Genomic DNA, 13,083 nt, shown 5'->3' with positions numbered 1-13,083 from the left:
AATCTAAACTAAGAACAAAAACAATATTTCTAACTCACTTTCGTAGGAATCACGATTACACTTAGCATGTGTAACAAGCCTTTTAAACCTCTAGGTTACCCCTAGTGGACGAGTTTAGTCTCGTGAAGGTTTTCAGAAACGGTACCCACAAACATTAACATAGCATAACCAATGGTGATATAATTTTCTCATAGATACAAATAAACTTTTTCTCCCACTGATAAACAAATTCAAAAATCAGCAATTACCACAGTTTACATCATCATCACCAAGACTCATCACTACTTCCAAAGATAGAAATCATTTACTACTACTCCAAACCAAAGCGTGTGTGTATGTTTAGCCAAACTAATACAATCTCATATTCAAGTAACATAATTCCTAACTTGCTATCCAAAGAATATATCAACTTCAATCCTCACCATTCATACACTCACAAGAAAGTCTCTCTCTTAGATAAGTTTCAATTTTACCTCTGTATGCAGGGAAATGAGTTAGATAATAGAACATCCCACATATTTAGCCAGAAAGACGGACTTATAAAATTTCAAAAACAAATTAGTCTCGTGGAAAGAACATCAATCACATGTAAAGTGTCGGGTCCTTCACTTTAGCATCCTCTCACCTATTCTACACTTCATATCATACTTTTGTGATAAGTCTGGGTATTAAGACGGGGCTTAGGATAGGTTGACAAGAAAAAATGGTAAAAGGGATTTCAAAAATTTAGAGAATAAACTAAAGACTTTTCTTGCACTTGACCTTCATGGAAAATTTCTTCACTTTGTAGATCACATTACTTGACTTTCTCACTACTTACTTCTGCTCAATGATTTTCTCTTATATATATATATATATATATATATATATATATATATATATATATATATATATATATATATATATATATATATTATATATTTTTTTTTTTTTTTTTTTTCTATTGAATCACTTTGAGCAAAAGGAATGATTTTCTTCATTTGATTTTGGTAAATTTTCCTTCTGAATCTTCTTTCTTCTAGCTTTCTCCTTAGTCTTTTAGAAATTTCTAAATATGGGTAAAGGCCAATAATATGGGTTTACACTCCTTATCTGGAGTTGGGTTAAGTATAGTTGGTTTGAGAAGAAAAGGCTTAATATATAAGGCTCAAAAGGGTTAACATGATGATCCTATTAAGTGGGATAAATAAAGGCTAATTGGTTCACTACTTGACTTATCAGTATGATATTCTGCTTCGAATAGACTACAAGACCTAATGGCTATCTCCCCAGTTGATGTCACTTCGTGATCGACCAAAATAAGAAAAAATGAGACCATACAACGAATTTAAGCACAGAAGAATGATTTAGTCAACATGGACTCAGAATTTACGTAAAAACTCTCCAAGAAATTCAAAGGCTCAAGTCTCACGTGTTAAGTCTCTATATTCCTCTTCTAGTTCACTAGGAGATTAAATTACTCTTCAATTTAACATGTATTAGGTGGCTAATAGTGCATATTCCACTTTGGCTTAGACTTTCATCAACAAAATCTATTTCTAGAGGTAGAAAATAGTTTAAAAGCAGCAATGACTTCAAAAGTGACTCTTAACTTCATAGATTCCTTGAAAATCAGTGGCTTTAGAAATCAAATTTCTTTTAAATTTCTCATCATAGAAAATCAATTAATCATACCATGTTGGACATATTTATTTTTCGCTAAACAAACATTTTGTTCCCACCCCCAAAGTTCTTATAGACATTGTCCTCAATGTTAACATAGATGCGTAATTTAAAAGATAACAACATGGACAAGTAAAAGTATATAAGGAAAGAGGTTACCAAGAGCTTCCAAAAACGAAAAATAATATCTTTGAGTCACCTGTAGAAATTAGTACCTCACAAAAGATATAACAATGATAATATAAAAGAAGAACCAAGTTACTACAATGACTAAAATGTGTCACGTGTTTCATCCCATAGAGTTACACGTCTCCAAAAAGGCAGAGAAAAGGTGCTAGAGTGGAATGCATGATACACGTGCACAAAATACTCAACAAAAATAAAAACATGGGTTGCCTCCCATAAGCTTCTGACAGTTCGCGTCTCTCTAGCAGACGAATGCTTCGCACACCCAATTCTTAGATTATCATTTTGTCTACCAACTAGACACAAAATGAACGCCCCAAAATTGAAAAAAATTCGACAGAGTCTCCTTTGTATTTTCGACATTTCATAAATAAAAACCTGTCATAACCTGAAAATCACAATAATATGTTTCTCATTGGTTGACCCAAATGGAGACTAGGAGCTGGAATGAAATATTTGGGAACAATACGAAGCGACTCTTACAAAAGAAAAACAAAACCTAAAAACAACGAAAAACAAAACCTAAACTACTAAAATACAACAAGCATACTCCTTTAGTCATGATAAATAGGATCAATAAGATCCACTTCTTCCACATCCTTATTAGCAAAACCATCAAGATATGGTTTCAAGCGTTCACCATTAACCTTAAACATACGACCATCCGTAGGATCCTCTAACTCAACAGCTCCATAAGGAAAAACAGTTTTAACAATGAAAGGACCAGTCCACCTAGAACGTAACTTACCAGGAAAAAGACGCAAACGAGAATTATATAGCAAAACTTTTTGATTAGGTTCAAAGGACTTGCGAAGAATAGATTTATCATGAAAAATCTTAGTCCGCTCCTTGTAAATCTTGGCATTCTCATATGCCTCATTCCTTAACTCAGCTAACTCATTTAATTAAAGCTTACGTTGTGAACCTGCTCTACGCATGCCAAAGTTAAAAGTTTTAATGGCCAAAAAAAAGCACGATGTTCTAATTCCACAGGCAAATGACATGCCTTCCCAAACACAAGCCTATAAGGAGACATACCAATGGGAGTCTTATAAGCAGTCCTATAAGCCCAAAGGGAATCATTAAGACGTTGAGACCAATCCTTACGGTTAGGTCGTACCATCTTTTCTAAAATCCGTTTAATTTCCCTATTAGATACTTCAACTTGGCCACTAGTTTGGGGATGGTCAAGGGTAGCAAGTTTATGAGTAATAGAGTACTTTTTCATTAAAGATTCAAACGCATGATTTGTAAAATGAGTACCATTATCACTTATAATTGCACGAGGAGTACCAAAACGAGAAAATATATTATATTTCAAAAAATTAACTACCACCTTGTGATCATTCGTTTTACATGGCACTGCCTCAACCCACTTAGAAACATAATCTACTGCGACGAGGATATAAAGATAACCAAAGGAAGGAGGAAAAGGACCCATGAAGTCTATACCCCACACATCTAAAAGCTCAACAACCAAAATAGGGGAAAGAGGCATCATGTTCCTATGGGAAATATTACCTATACGCTGGCATCGATCACATCCTAAACAAAACTCATGTGCATCTCTAAAGAGAGTAGGCCAATAAAAACCACACTGCAAAACCTTAGCAGCCGTCTTCTTAGGACCAAAGTGACTACCACATGCATGGTCATGGAAAAAGGAGAGAATACTACGAAACTCACTCTCCGGAACACATCTCCTAATAATTTGATCAGGGCATGACTTAAACAAGTATAGGTCATCCCAGAAAAAATACTTAACCTCAGCAAGAAACTTAGATTTATCTTGTTTTCTCCAATGAGAAGGAAACTGACCTATAACAAGATAATTAACAATATCTGCATACTAAGGCAACTGGGAGGCACCAAAAAGTTGCTCATCAGGGAAGGACTCATTCAAAGGCAAAAGACTAGTAGAAGACTCTACTATAAGCCTAGACAAGTGGTCACGACCCGTTCTCTACCACCCTTTTTATCCCTAATCTCAATGTCAAACTCTTGTAATAAGAGGACCCCCGAATAAGGCGGGCTTTAGCATCCTTTTAGAAAGAAGATACTTCAAAGCCCGAATGATCAAGATAAACACGACAACCTTAGACCCTATGAGATAAGACCTAAACTTGTCTAAAGCAAACACAACAGCTAACAACTCCGTCTCGGTTGTAGTGTAATTCATTTGGGCATCATTAAGAGTTCGACTTGCATAATAAATTACATGGGGCAATTTATCAAACCGTTGACCTAAAACAGCCCCAATAGCATAGTCCGACGCATCACACATTAACTCAAAAGGCACACTCCAATTAGGTGGTTGTATGATAGGAGCGGTAGTCAATAAATATTTAAGCTTCTCAAAAGCTTTCAAACAATCATCATCAAAGACAAAATCGACGTCCTTACCAAGTAAATTGCATAAGGGACGAGAAATCTTGCTAAAGTCCTTAATGAATCGCCTATAAAATCCAGCATGACCTAAAAAAGACCTAATATCTCTCACAGTCTTAGATGGTGGAAGACTAGAAATGACATCAATCTTAGCCTTATTGACCTCAATTCCTTTAGTAGAAACAATATGACCAAGAACAATACCCTGTTGAACCATAAAATGACACTTCTCCCAATTCAACACCAGATTCTTCTCCTTGCACCTAATTAACACTAATTCCAAATGGTGCAAACCCTCATCAAAAGAATCACCAAATACAGAGAAGTCATCCATAAACACCTTAAGAAACCTCTCTACCACCATCGGAAAAATGCTAAGCATGCATCGGAAGGTACCAGGTGCATTACATAACCCAAATGGCATACGATGGTAGGCAAAAGTTCCAAAAGGACAAGTAAATGTAGTATTTTCTTGATCCTCAGGTGTAATACATATTTGGTAATAACCGGAATAACCATCGAGAAAACAATAATACTTATGACCGGCTAACCGTTCAAGCATTTGGTCAATAAAAGGAAGAGGAAAGTGATCTTTCCTAGTGGCTAGATTCAACTTACGATAGTCAATGCAAAAACGCCACCCAGTAGTCATACGGGTAGGAACTAACTCGCCATTCGCATTCTTAACTACCGTAATACCAGACTTCTTAGGGACAACCTGAACTGGACTCACCCATTGACTATCGGAGATGGGATAAATGATACCCGCATCTAACAACTTAAGAACCTCGGCTCTCACTACCTCTATAATGTTAGGATTAAGCCGTCTCTGGAACTCACGGGTTGGTTTAGCATTCTCCTCTAGATGAATATGATGCATACAATCAGTGGGGCTGATCCCATGAATATCATCAATAGTCCACCCTAAAGCTGTTTTATGGTTTCTAAGAACCCTAAGCAATTTACTCTCTTGTTCACTATCAAGATTAGAAGCAATAATAACAGGCAAGGTCTCATCAGGTCCCAAAAAGACATACTTAAGAGTATCTGGTAATGGTTTCAACTCAAGCTTAGGAGGACTATCTATGGAAGAAACTGGTTTAGACTCAGAAGGAGAAAGAGGTTCTACCTTGGTTTTCCACTTATTAGTATCTAAGATCGGGGTAGCATCAAGCAAAGCATTAGCTTCACAAATAGAACTATCCACATCAAAATCACCACCAAAATGAGCTAAACAAGACTCAAGAGGGTCATCGGAATAACTCTCTAAGAAAGTCTTATGGACCACGGACTCAATAAGATTAACTTCCCAAAAATCATCAGGCTCAGGGAGTTGTTGACCCACATTAAACACGTTAAGCTCGGTAGTCATATTACCAAAAGAAAGCTTCAACACTCCATTATGGCAGTTAATGATAGCATTAGATGTGGCCAAGAATGGACGACCTAAGATAACAGGAATGTGGTGCTTAGGGTCCTGAACAGGCTGTGTATCTAGAACAATAAAATCAACAGGGAAATAAAACTTGTCAACCTGAATCAAAACATCCTCAATAATGCCCCGTGGAACTCTCACAGACCTATCCGCCAATTGAAGAGTAATGGTGGTGGGTTTTAACTTACCAAGACCAAGCTGTAAATAAACCGAATAGGGTAACAAATTAACACTAGCCCCTAAATCTAGCAATGCCTTCTCAATCATATGATCACCAATTACGCAAGAAATAGTAGGGCATCTAGGATCTCTAAACTTAGGCGGGGTTTGGTTTTGGATAATGGAGCTCACTTGCTCGGTAAGGAAGGCTTTCTTGTGCACATTCAACTTACGTTTCCATGTGCACAAATCCTTAAGAAACTTGGCATAAGAAGGAACTTGTTTTATAACATCAAGTAATGGAATGTTGATTTGAACTTGTTTAAACAGCTCCATCATCTCACTCAAATTAGAACCTTTCTTAGCTTGATCTAACTGTTGGGGAAAAGGAGCTTTTGGTATATAAGAAGGTATAAGACTAGTCTGCACAGGAGTAGGAGGTTCTAAGCTCTCCTTGGAAGTATTACGACTAGTAGTCCCACTTACGTCATTCTCCTCCCTTCAATCCCTATAGGATCAAATCCGACCTCACCATCCTTAGGTACCTCAACCATATTATCAACCTGTGTACCACTCCTAAGAATAGTAATAGACTTGGCTTGCTCCTGGTGGTTCCCTTGGTTCAAGTTAGAACCTATTTCAAATTGTCCCCTAGGATTAGCTACTGGTTGGTTAGGAAACTTACCTTTGTCCCTCTCATTCAAAGTATTAGCAATTTGACCAATTTGAACTTCCAACTTCCTAAGGGCTTGAGCATTCTCTTGAGTAGCCGTTTGATTGGTTTGCATAAACCGATCAGTCGTTTCCTGAAGTGTCATGGTGGTCTGTGCTAATTGAGCCATAGTTTCCTCTAAAGGTGACAGCTTAGGTGGTTGGGGTGTATACTGTTGCACCGGGTTTGTATTACTAACTGGACCACCCTGATGTATACCCTTGGACCAAGATAGGTTGGGGTGGTTACTCCACCCAGGGTTATACGTATTAGAAAACGGATTATTGCCTGGCTTTTGGTATGAATTAAAAGCATTAACTTGCGCAGTAACGCCAAGGCAATTATCAATCACGTGATCAAGACTATCACACAACAAACAACCAAGGGTCTCAACATTATTAACTTGAGCTGGAGATTTTGTCTCCTTTTCTACCTCAAGAGCCTCAACTCTTCTAACTAAGGAAGCTATTTTGGCATTCTAGTCAAAATCTTTATCAACGTGAAACATAACATTCTTTGTAGTACTACTAGCCACCTTCTTAGGCTCACGACTAGTTTCCCATTGTTGGACCTTTTCAGCAACGTTTTCTAAAAACGACCATGCATCATCCACAGTCTTATCACAGAAATCTCCAGTACTCATGGTCTCAATCATAGCCTTAGAGCTAAAATCAAGACCCTCATAGAGAATCTGTATTAGCCTACCCTTCTCTAGGCCATGGTTAGGACACTGCAAGAGTAGGTCCTTGAGCCTCTCCATACACTTCCATAATGACTCTCCATCAGCTTGGCAAAAAGATGATAAATTTTTTCTAAAAGCAGTTGCCTTATGATTAGGGAAAAAATTCTTTAAGAACACAATGCATAATCTTTCCCATGTAGTTATGGAATTAGATGGAAGAGTGTGAAACCAACTTTAAAGCTTTCTCCTTAGGGAAAAAGGGAATAACTTCAGCTTTATAGCCTCATCGCTAAACTGTTGAAGTTTCACAGTCCCACAAATATCTTCAAACTCCCTTACATGAAGATATGGATCTTCCTCATCCGTACCCCTAAACTTAGGAAGTAACCCAAGTAGATTGGGCTTTAACTCGAAATTATTAGCATTGGTCGGTGGAGGAACGATGCAAGATGGTCGAGTTGTCCTAGTAGGATATATGAATTCCTTAATAGACCTAGGTACTTGGGCAACAATGTCATTATTATTGTCAGCCATGTCAGCAAAAATTGGTGTATTGCCGACAAAGGTTATAGGTATCTCTAACTTGGCAAGATTTCTAATCCTTCTATGGAGTGTCCGTTCAATTTCTGAATCAAGCGTGCTAACTTCACGGATTATTGGATCGAGTCTCAATCATAAACCACTTCTAAAACCTAAGACTCTAATAAATGATGCAAACGATGCTCATACAAACAATATCAAACAAATATTTCAACCCAGATTGAATTTTTAAATATTGTTTAATATATTTGCTCCTAAACCCAAATAACACGATTCCGGTTCTTGTGCAAAAGCACCGTCACTCGATCCACGTGTCAAAAGGGCTTTCCTAGTGAGCGGGCTAAAACCTGTCCTAATGCAAGATGCCTAAGGCTGGTCAAAGGTGACTTAACCAATCCTAAATGCAAGAAACAATGAAAACAAGCAAAACACACAAAACAAACAAAGTCCAAGCCCACAAAGGAAAGAGACGTACCTCCGGCGTGAGCCTTCGAGGGCTACTTGCGACGCCGGGTGACGACAAGCAAACAACTTCACAAAGTCCACAACAAATCACGACTATCAACCTTGTAAGAAGAAATCTTTGCTTAACTATTTGCAAAAATAACTAAAATTAAACACGTAAACTATGAATTAATATAACTACGACTAAACTTAAACTACGAATCACGATAAATAAGACTTTAAAACTCAATTGTGCCACTACAATCCCCGGTAGCGGCGCCAAAAACTTGGTAGGGAATTAGTCGGTCTAATTAAATAGACTAATCTAACCCTAGTTAAACCGCAAGTGCACAGCTATCGTTGAAAATAGTTGCGGCAAACGGGTCGATCCCACAGGGATTGCTACTTCGGACAAACGAGTACTAAAATATTACCTAACCTAATTCGACAATATTGTTTTATAGAAGTTTGAATTACAATTAACTAAAAATTAACTAATTACTATGAAAGCAATAAATTGAATGGATTAACTATTAATGAAGAAAACACTAAGGCATTCGACTCCACCTTAGACCGTTGTAGATTATCTTAGTTTAATTAATTTTAAAGTTCTCTTTTTAATACGAGTAGCATGAGGGAAAGGCAACCCTTGCTTGCTCGAAGATGTGAGCGTGTAATTCTTAAACAATTCTAACAAATCGTATTAATTGAATTTCAGCAAACATATATAAACCCCTAGCAAAAATTGTCTTTTTACAGTACAACTTCTCACAGGTTTAAATAAACTTTAGAACCGATGCTTCGATTTCAACAGAAACTTAATCCAACAATTGACTAGTCTAGACATGGATTAAACAAGCAGGATATAATCAATGATAGAATTTCTACAAAAATTAGAGAATTCAATTAATTATTTACTGTAAAACTTAAGTCAGAGAACAATAACCCAATTAAACTTAGAAAACCTATGCAAGTCTAGGGCTTCATCTAAGCCCTAGCTTGGAATTTAGCTAGACATGATAATTTGCAATACGAAAATATAAGAAGAATAAATCATCGACAAAACCGTAATCCCGTTTTGATATCTTCTTCTCCACTTCGTCTGCTGCTCTCTAAAGATCTGGTGTTCTGTTTTCCGTATTCTAGAGCGCCCCCCTCTACTGTTCCTCTCTTCTATATATAATGGATTAACCTTCAGAGTTTGATTTGAATTAGAAGTATTTAATTCGGTCGAGTTGCGTGAAATTCGGGATTGGATTGCAAACCTAAAGATCGAACTGTGCACGTCTCTTAGGAATTGGATACTGTTTTCTCCAAATAAAAAGGGGATTAGAAATAAGGGTTTAAGCTCATGAGTGATCAGACGGTGCGGCTCGGTCGGTTCGGATATTTGATTTGTTCGAGTCTCGCACTTTTGTGCTGTTGGAATTCAAGGAAAACTTCCTCCTGTTCGCGTGAGAGATGGAGACTAAAGGTCTTATCTGGTGGTCCAAGTTGCTAGGTACTAATGTGGGCTTTAATACTTGCTTCGGTGGCTTATTTGGTATGCACATGGGCTGGTGGTCACATGGGTATACTTAAGCTTATGGGCCATTTACCTTTTATTCTTTTGTTGCTTAGTTGAGCCCAAAATAACAAGGTCCAAACCAATAACCCAAACCATAGCCGATCCATATCAAACAAAGACAATGTATTCGCCAATACTTGCACCTGTTGAACTGAAGAATCTAAGGCAACCAAATACTGAACTCCCGTACTGACCATTCCGATTTCTGCCAATATCAACACTATTAATCAAGTTCGCTTCAATTCCTACAAAATCACTGAAAATACACCAACTTAATCAAACAAATAAAATAAATAGACTAACTGATATAAAATTGGGCGTAAATAATGTAGCATTTACGTGCTTATCAACAAAGTATCGAACTGCCACTTTCGTGGAAACCAGTTCTCTGAACTAAAAGGGCGAACTGCTCAGGCAAGTCTGAAGACACAACTCTATTGTTAACTCTCATATAAGAGAGGAGAACGTAAACAACACTTACAACTTCTTGCTGACAGAGACAAAAGTAGATAACATCATCGAATATCAGTTACGACATGCTTATCTTCTGGTGCCGCGCTGGTAGAAGCAGTGTGCCGGGCAGATCTCAGCATCACACGCATCCCTGCTTTGTTCATCGCCGCCCTCATTACGCTTTCTTGAGGCGTCATACTTCTCGTCCAGAGCGGCGTAGGCTACACAGGCTTTGGTATACACCTTCTGTGCTTTGCGCGCCACCTTCTGGCATTTCTTAGCATAAGTAGTCACTACAGCTAATTCCCTTTCTAGCTCAGTCACGTCAGTCACTAACACAGCATTCTCAGCAGCAACGTTCTGGTACTTGGTAGTCATCACTTCCAACTTCCTCTTGTCAGCCCCCCACGCAGCTCTCATACACCCTAGCTCGACGTGAGGGTTATCATCAGTCTCGATGTTTTGTACAACATCTTTCAACTTATCATATCCTGCAAGAAACTGCACGAACGAAGTTAAAGAATCAGATTGCCTTGGAAACCAACATAACAACCTAGTGTGTCATGAACTCACCAAACAAGCAGCCATGTCCATCGTCCCCAGCAGCGTCTCCATGTCCTCATCTTTCACCTCTACCTTGTCACCATCCAGCACAATCCCCTTCAGAATGCTAGTCGCTATGGGTGCTGAGTGGAAGCTACAGTCTGAGCGTTTCACCATACGTTTCTTCCCCGTCTTCCCCACGTAGTAGAATTTGCTCCCCACATCCCCACATCGTGGGGACGAACTCTCACTAGCGACTTGGCGACCTTGCCTCAGGTCGCTCCGCTCCGCAGCATGACGATCAGTGTCGCCTACTCGCTGGGGTGACCTAAAAACAATGCCGCCAGCCGGACGCCCAGCTCTCCTAGGTCGTTTATGACCCTTGGCTTCTACAACAACAACTTTCCTCTTACCACGATCACCATGCACATGAGGATCAAACTCCATCTCCTCCATTATCAGAGGCGACATTTCCCTCACACTTCCTTTTCCTCTTACGAATGGGCGACATCTAGCCATGATCAAACCTAGAAACAAAGATACTGTGGCATGAGCTAAAGTTTTACTCCTAGTCCTTCTCAACCGAATAATATTCACAACTGAGAATGAACGTACCTGAAGAAGCATCAACGAAGGTAGTGCATAGCGAAAGGGCAGAGCGAGAAGACAGAGATAAGCTTTGGCAAGAAGATGAGCAAATACCTTTTTGGTATTCGATGAGCAGTTTTATTCAATAGGAAACGTCTTTTCCCTAAGCGCCTCATAATTACCTTGAGACGCCAAATGCCATCTACCCGCCATCATTATGTTCCTTGAACCGCTCATTTCCCTACACGTGTCACGCACGCGAGGGAACACTGCCGTTTGCGGCACTGAACACAACACAAATCGGCCTGCTTCACGAACCAGAGTCCAGCGATCTGGTGGCATCGTTACGAGCAACACCTAACAGCTGAAAACAATTTAACAACAAGATGCTCATGAAAGTTTACCAGTCATTTGCAGGGAAGTTGTCACCGCAATGTAGCCGCCATGCTTTGTTATACGCAGTATAATCACGCACAAATATGATCAAGCAAGCGACTCACACATAACAGGCAAACAAACAACAAACGTAGCATACAAACAAACAACGACATCTTCTAACAAGCTTGAAACATAGTTCGTTAGTCGAGTTGCTGAGACTACTCAGGAAATCCAACCCGGCTAAACAATATTCGTCATCACATGATTACCCCAAAACCAGAACGGGGTACCAGATTGTTAACAATAATGGCATATGCAAATAAAAAGACCAACTGCCCAGGTTACCCCAGGAAACCAGCTCTATTGTATCACAGCTTATAAGCTGACAGCATAACACAACAAACTTATAACTCGCCATCTCTAGGCTCAACAATTAATTCTCCAGGCACAAGTGATTCATCAATTTCAGCATTCCTCCCAGTCACCATAACAGATACTCCATCCAAGTCTAAACTCATGAGCACATCAGACGCAGCAGCATCAATTCGCGGTATCACAATCTCCGACATGACCTCTGAAGCAACAGGAGCGCCACTAATTTCTCCTTGCACCTGTTCTACCACGATGTGAGATGTACAGCGTGCATGATCTGCCTTCAAAGCGTTGTAGTCCGCCTCCAGTTCAACGAAGTCTGCGTCCATTACGTCATAGGCTTTGGTAGCGTCCTGAGCAACCTTCTTGCAGTGCAAGGCATACTCGTTCAGCCTACCAATTTCCACGGTCGCTGCCAGGACATTCTCTTCAGCTCCCTGTAGTTTTTGCCTCAAATCTTCTGCTTCAGTGTCTTTCAACATCTTGGCCAGACTCAGCGCTTGATGTGCTTTCTTCAGATCTTCCAGTTCCTCGCGTTCCATCTTCGAGGCCTCCTAAACATTTTTCAGCTCGTCAGACAGCTTCACCACAGCTTCTTTATCTGCCTCCACGAACTGAGCAATCTCCTTCAATTTCTGAAACCCACTTACCAGCTGCAAAGACACACACATGATTAATAGCCACAACATAACAGCGTGTATAAGTGAACAGTTACATCAAAAGAAGACAAACACGCGTACCAAGCATTGCGCGATTTCCATTCGTCTCAGGTTATCAGCCAACCCTTTCTCATCCAGCTCCTTACGGTTGCCATCCAGAGCTATCTGTTCTAACAGACAGGCCGATACCTTACTCGATCTGAAGCTACAATCACTTCGCTTCACAGTTCGTTGTGCCCCATGCTCATCCAGATACACAAACTGTCCCTCTAGGTCGTCAGCAACCACAACAGCTTTTCCACTTGCTTTGCGCGG

General features: G+C 39.4%; 1 protein-coding gene across 1 annotated transcript in view; it reads right to left on the bottom strand.

Moving 5' to 3' along the window:
- The window catches only part of LOC147476674 (uncharacterized), a 33,054-nt gene extending 25,752 nt beyond the window's left edge, over window positions 1-7,302 (bottom strand). Inside the window, 5 exon segments of the mRNA XM_086585793.1 lie at window positions 3,442-3,574; window positions 4,855-4,878; window positions 4,880-6,253; window positions 6,358-7,007; window positions 7,068-7,302. Coding sequence (XP_086441919.1) covers window positions 3,442-3,574; window positions 4,855-4,878; window positions 4,880-6,253; window positions 6,358-7,007; window positions 7,068-7,302 — 2,416 coding nt within the window.
- Between the last annotated feature and the right edge of the window lie 5,781 nt (window positions 7,303-13,083).

Source organism: Coptis chinensis, chromosome 9, assembly GCF_015680905.1.
Source record: "Coptis chinensis isolate HL-2020 chromosome 9, ASM1568090v1, whole genome shotgun sequence".
NCBI classification, from domain to species: domain Eukaryota; kingdom Viridiplantae; phylum Streptophyta; class Magnoliopsida; order Ranunculales; family Ranunculaceae; genus Coptis; species Coptis chinensis.
The sequence above is the reverse complement of the archived record's forward strand: the minus strand, read 5'-3'. Positions and strand labels throughout refer to the sequence as shown.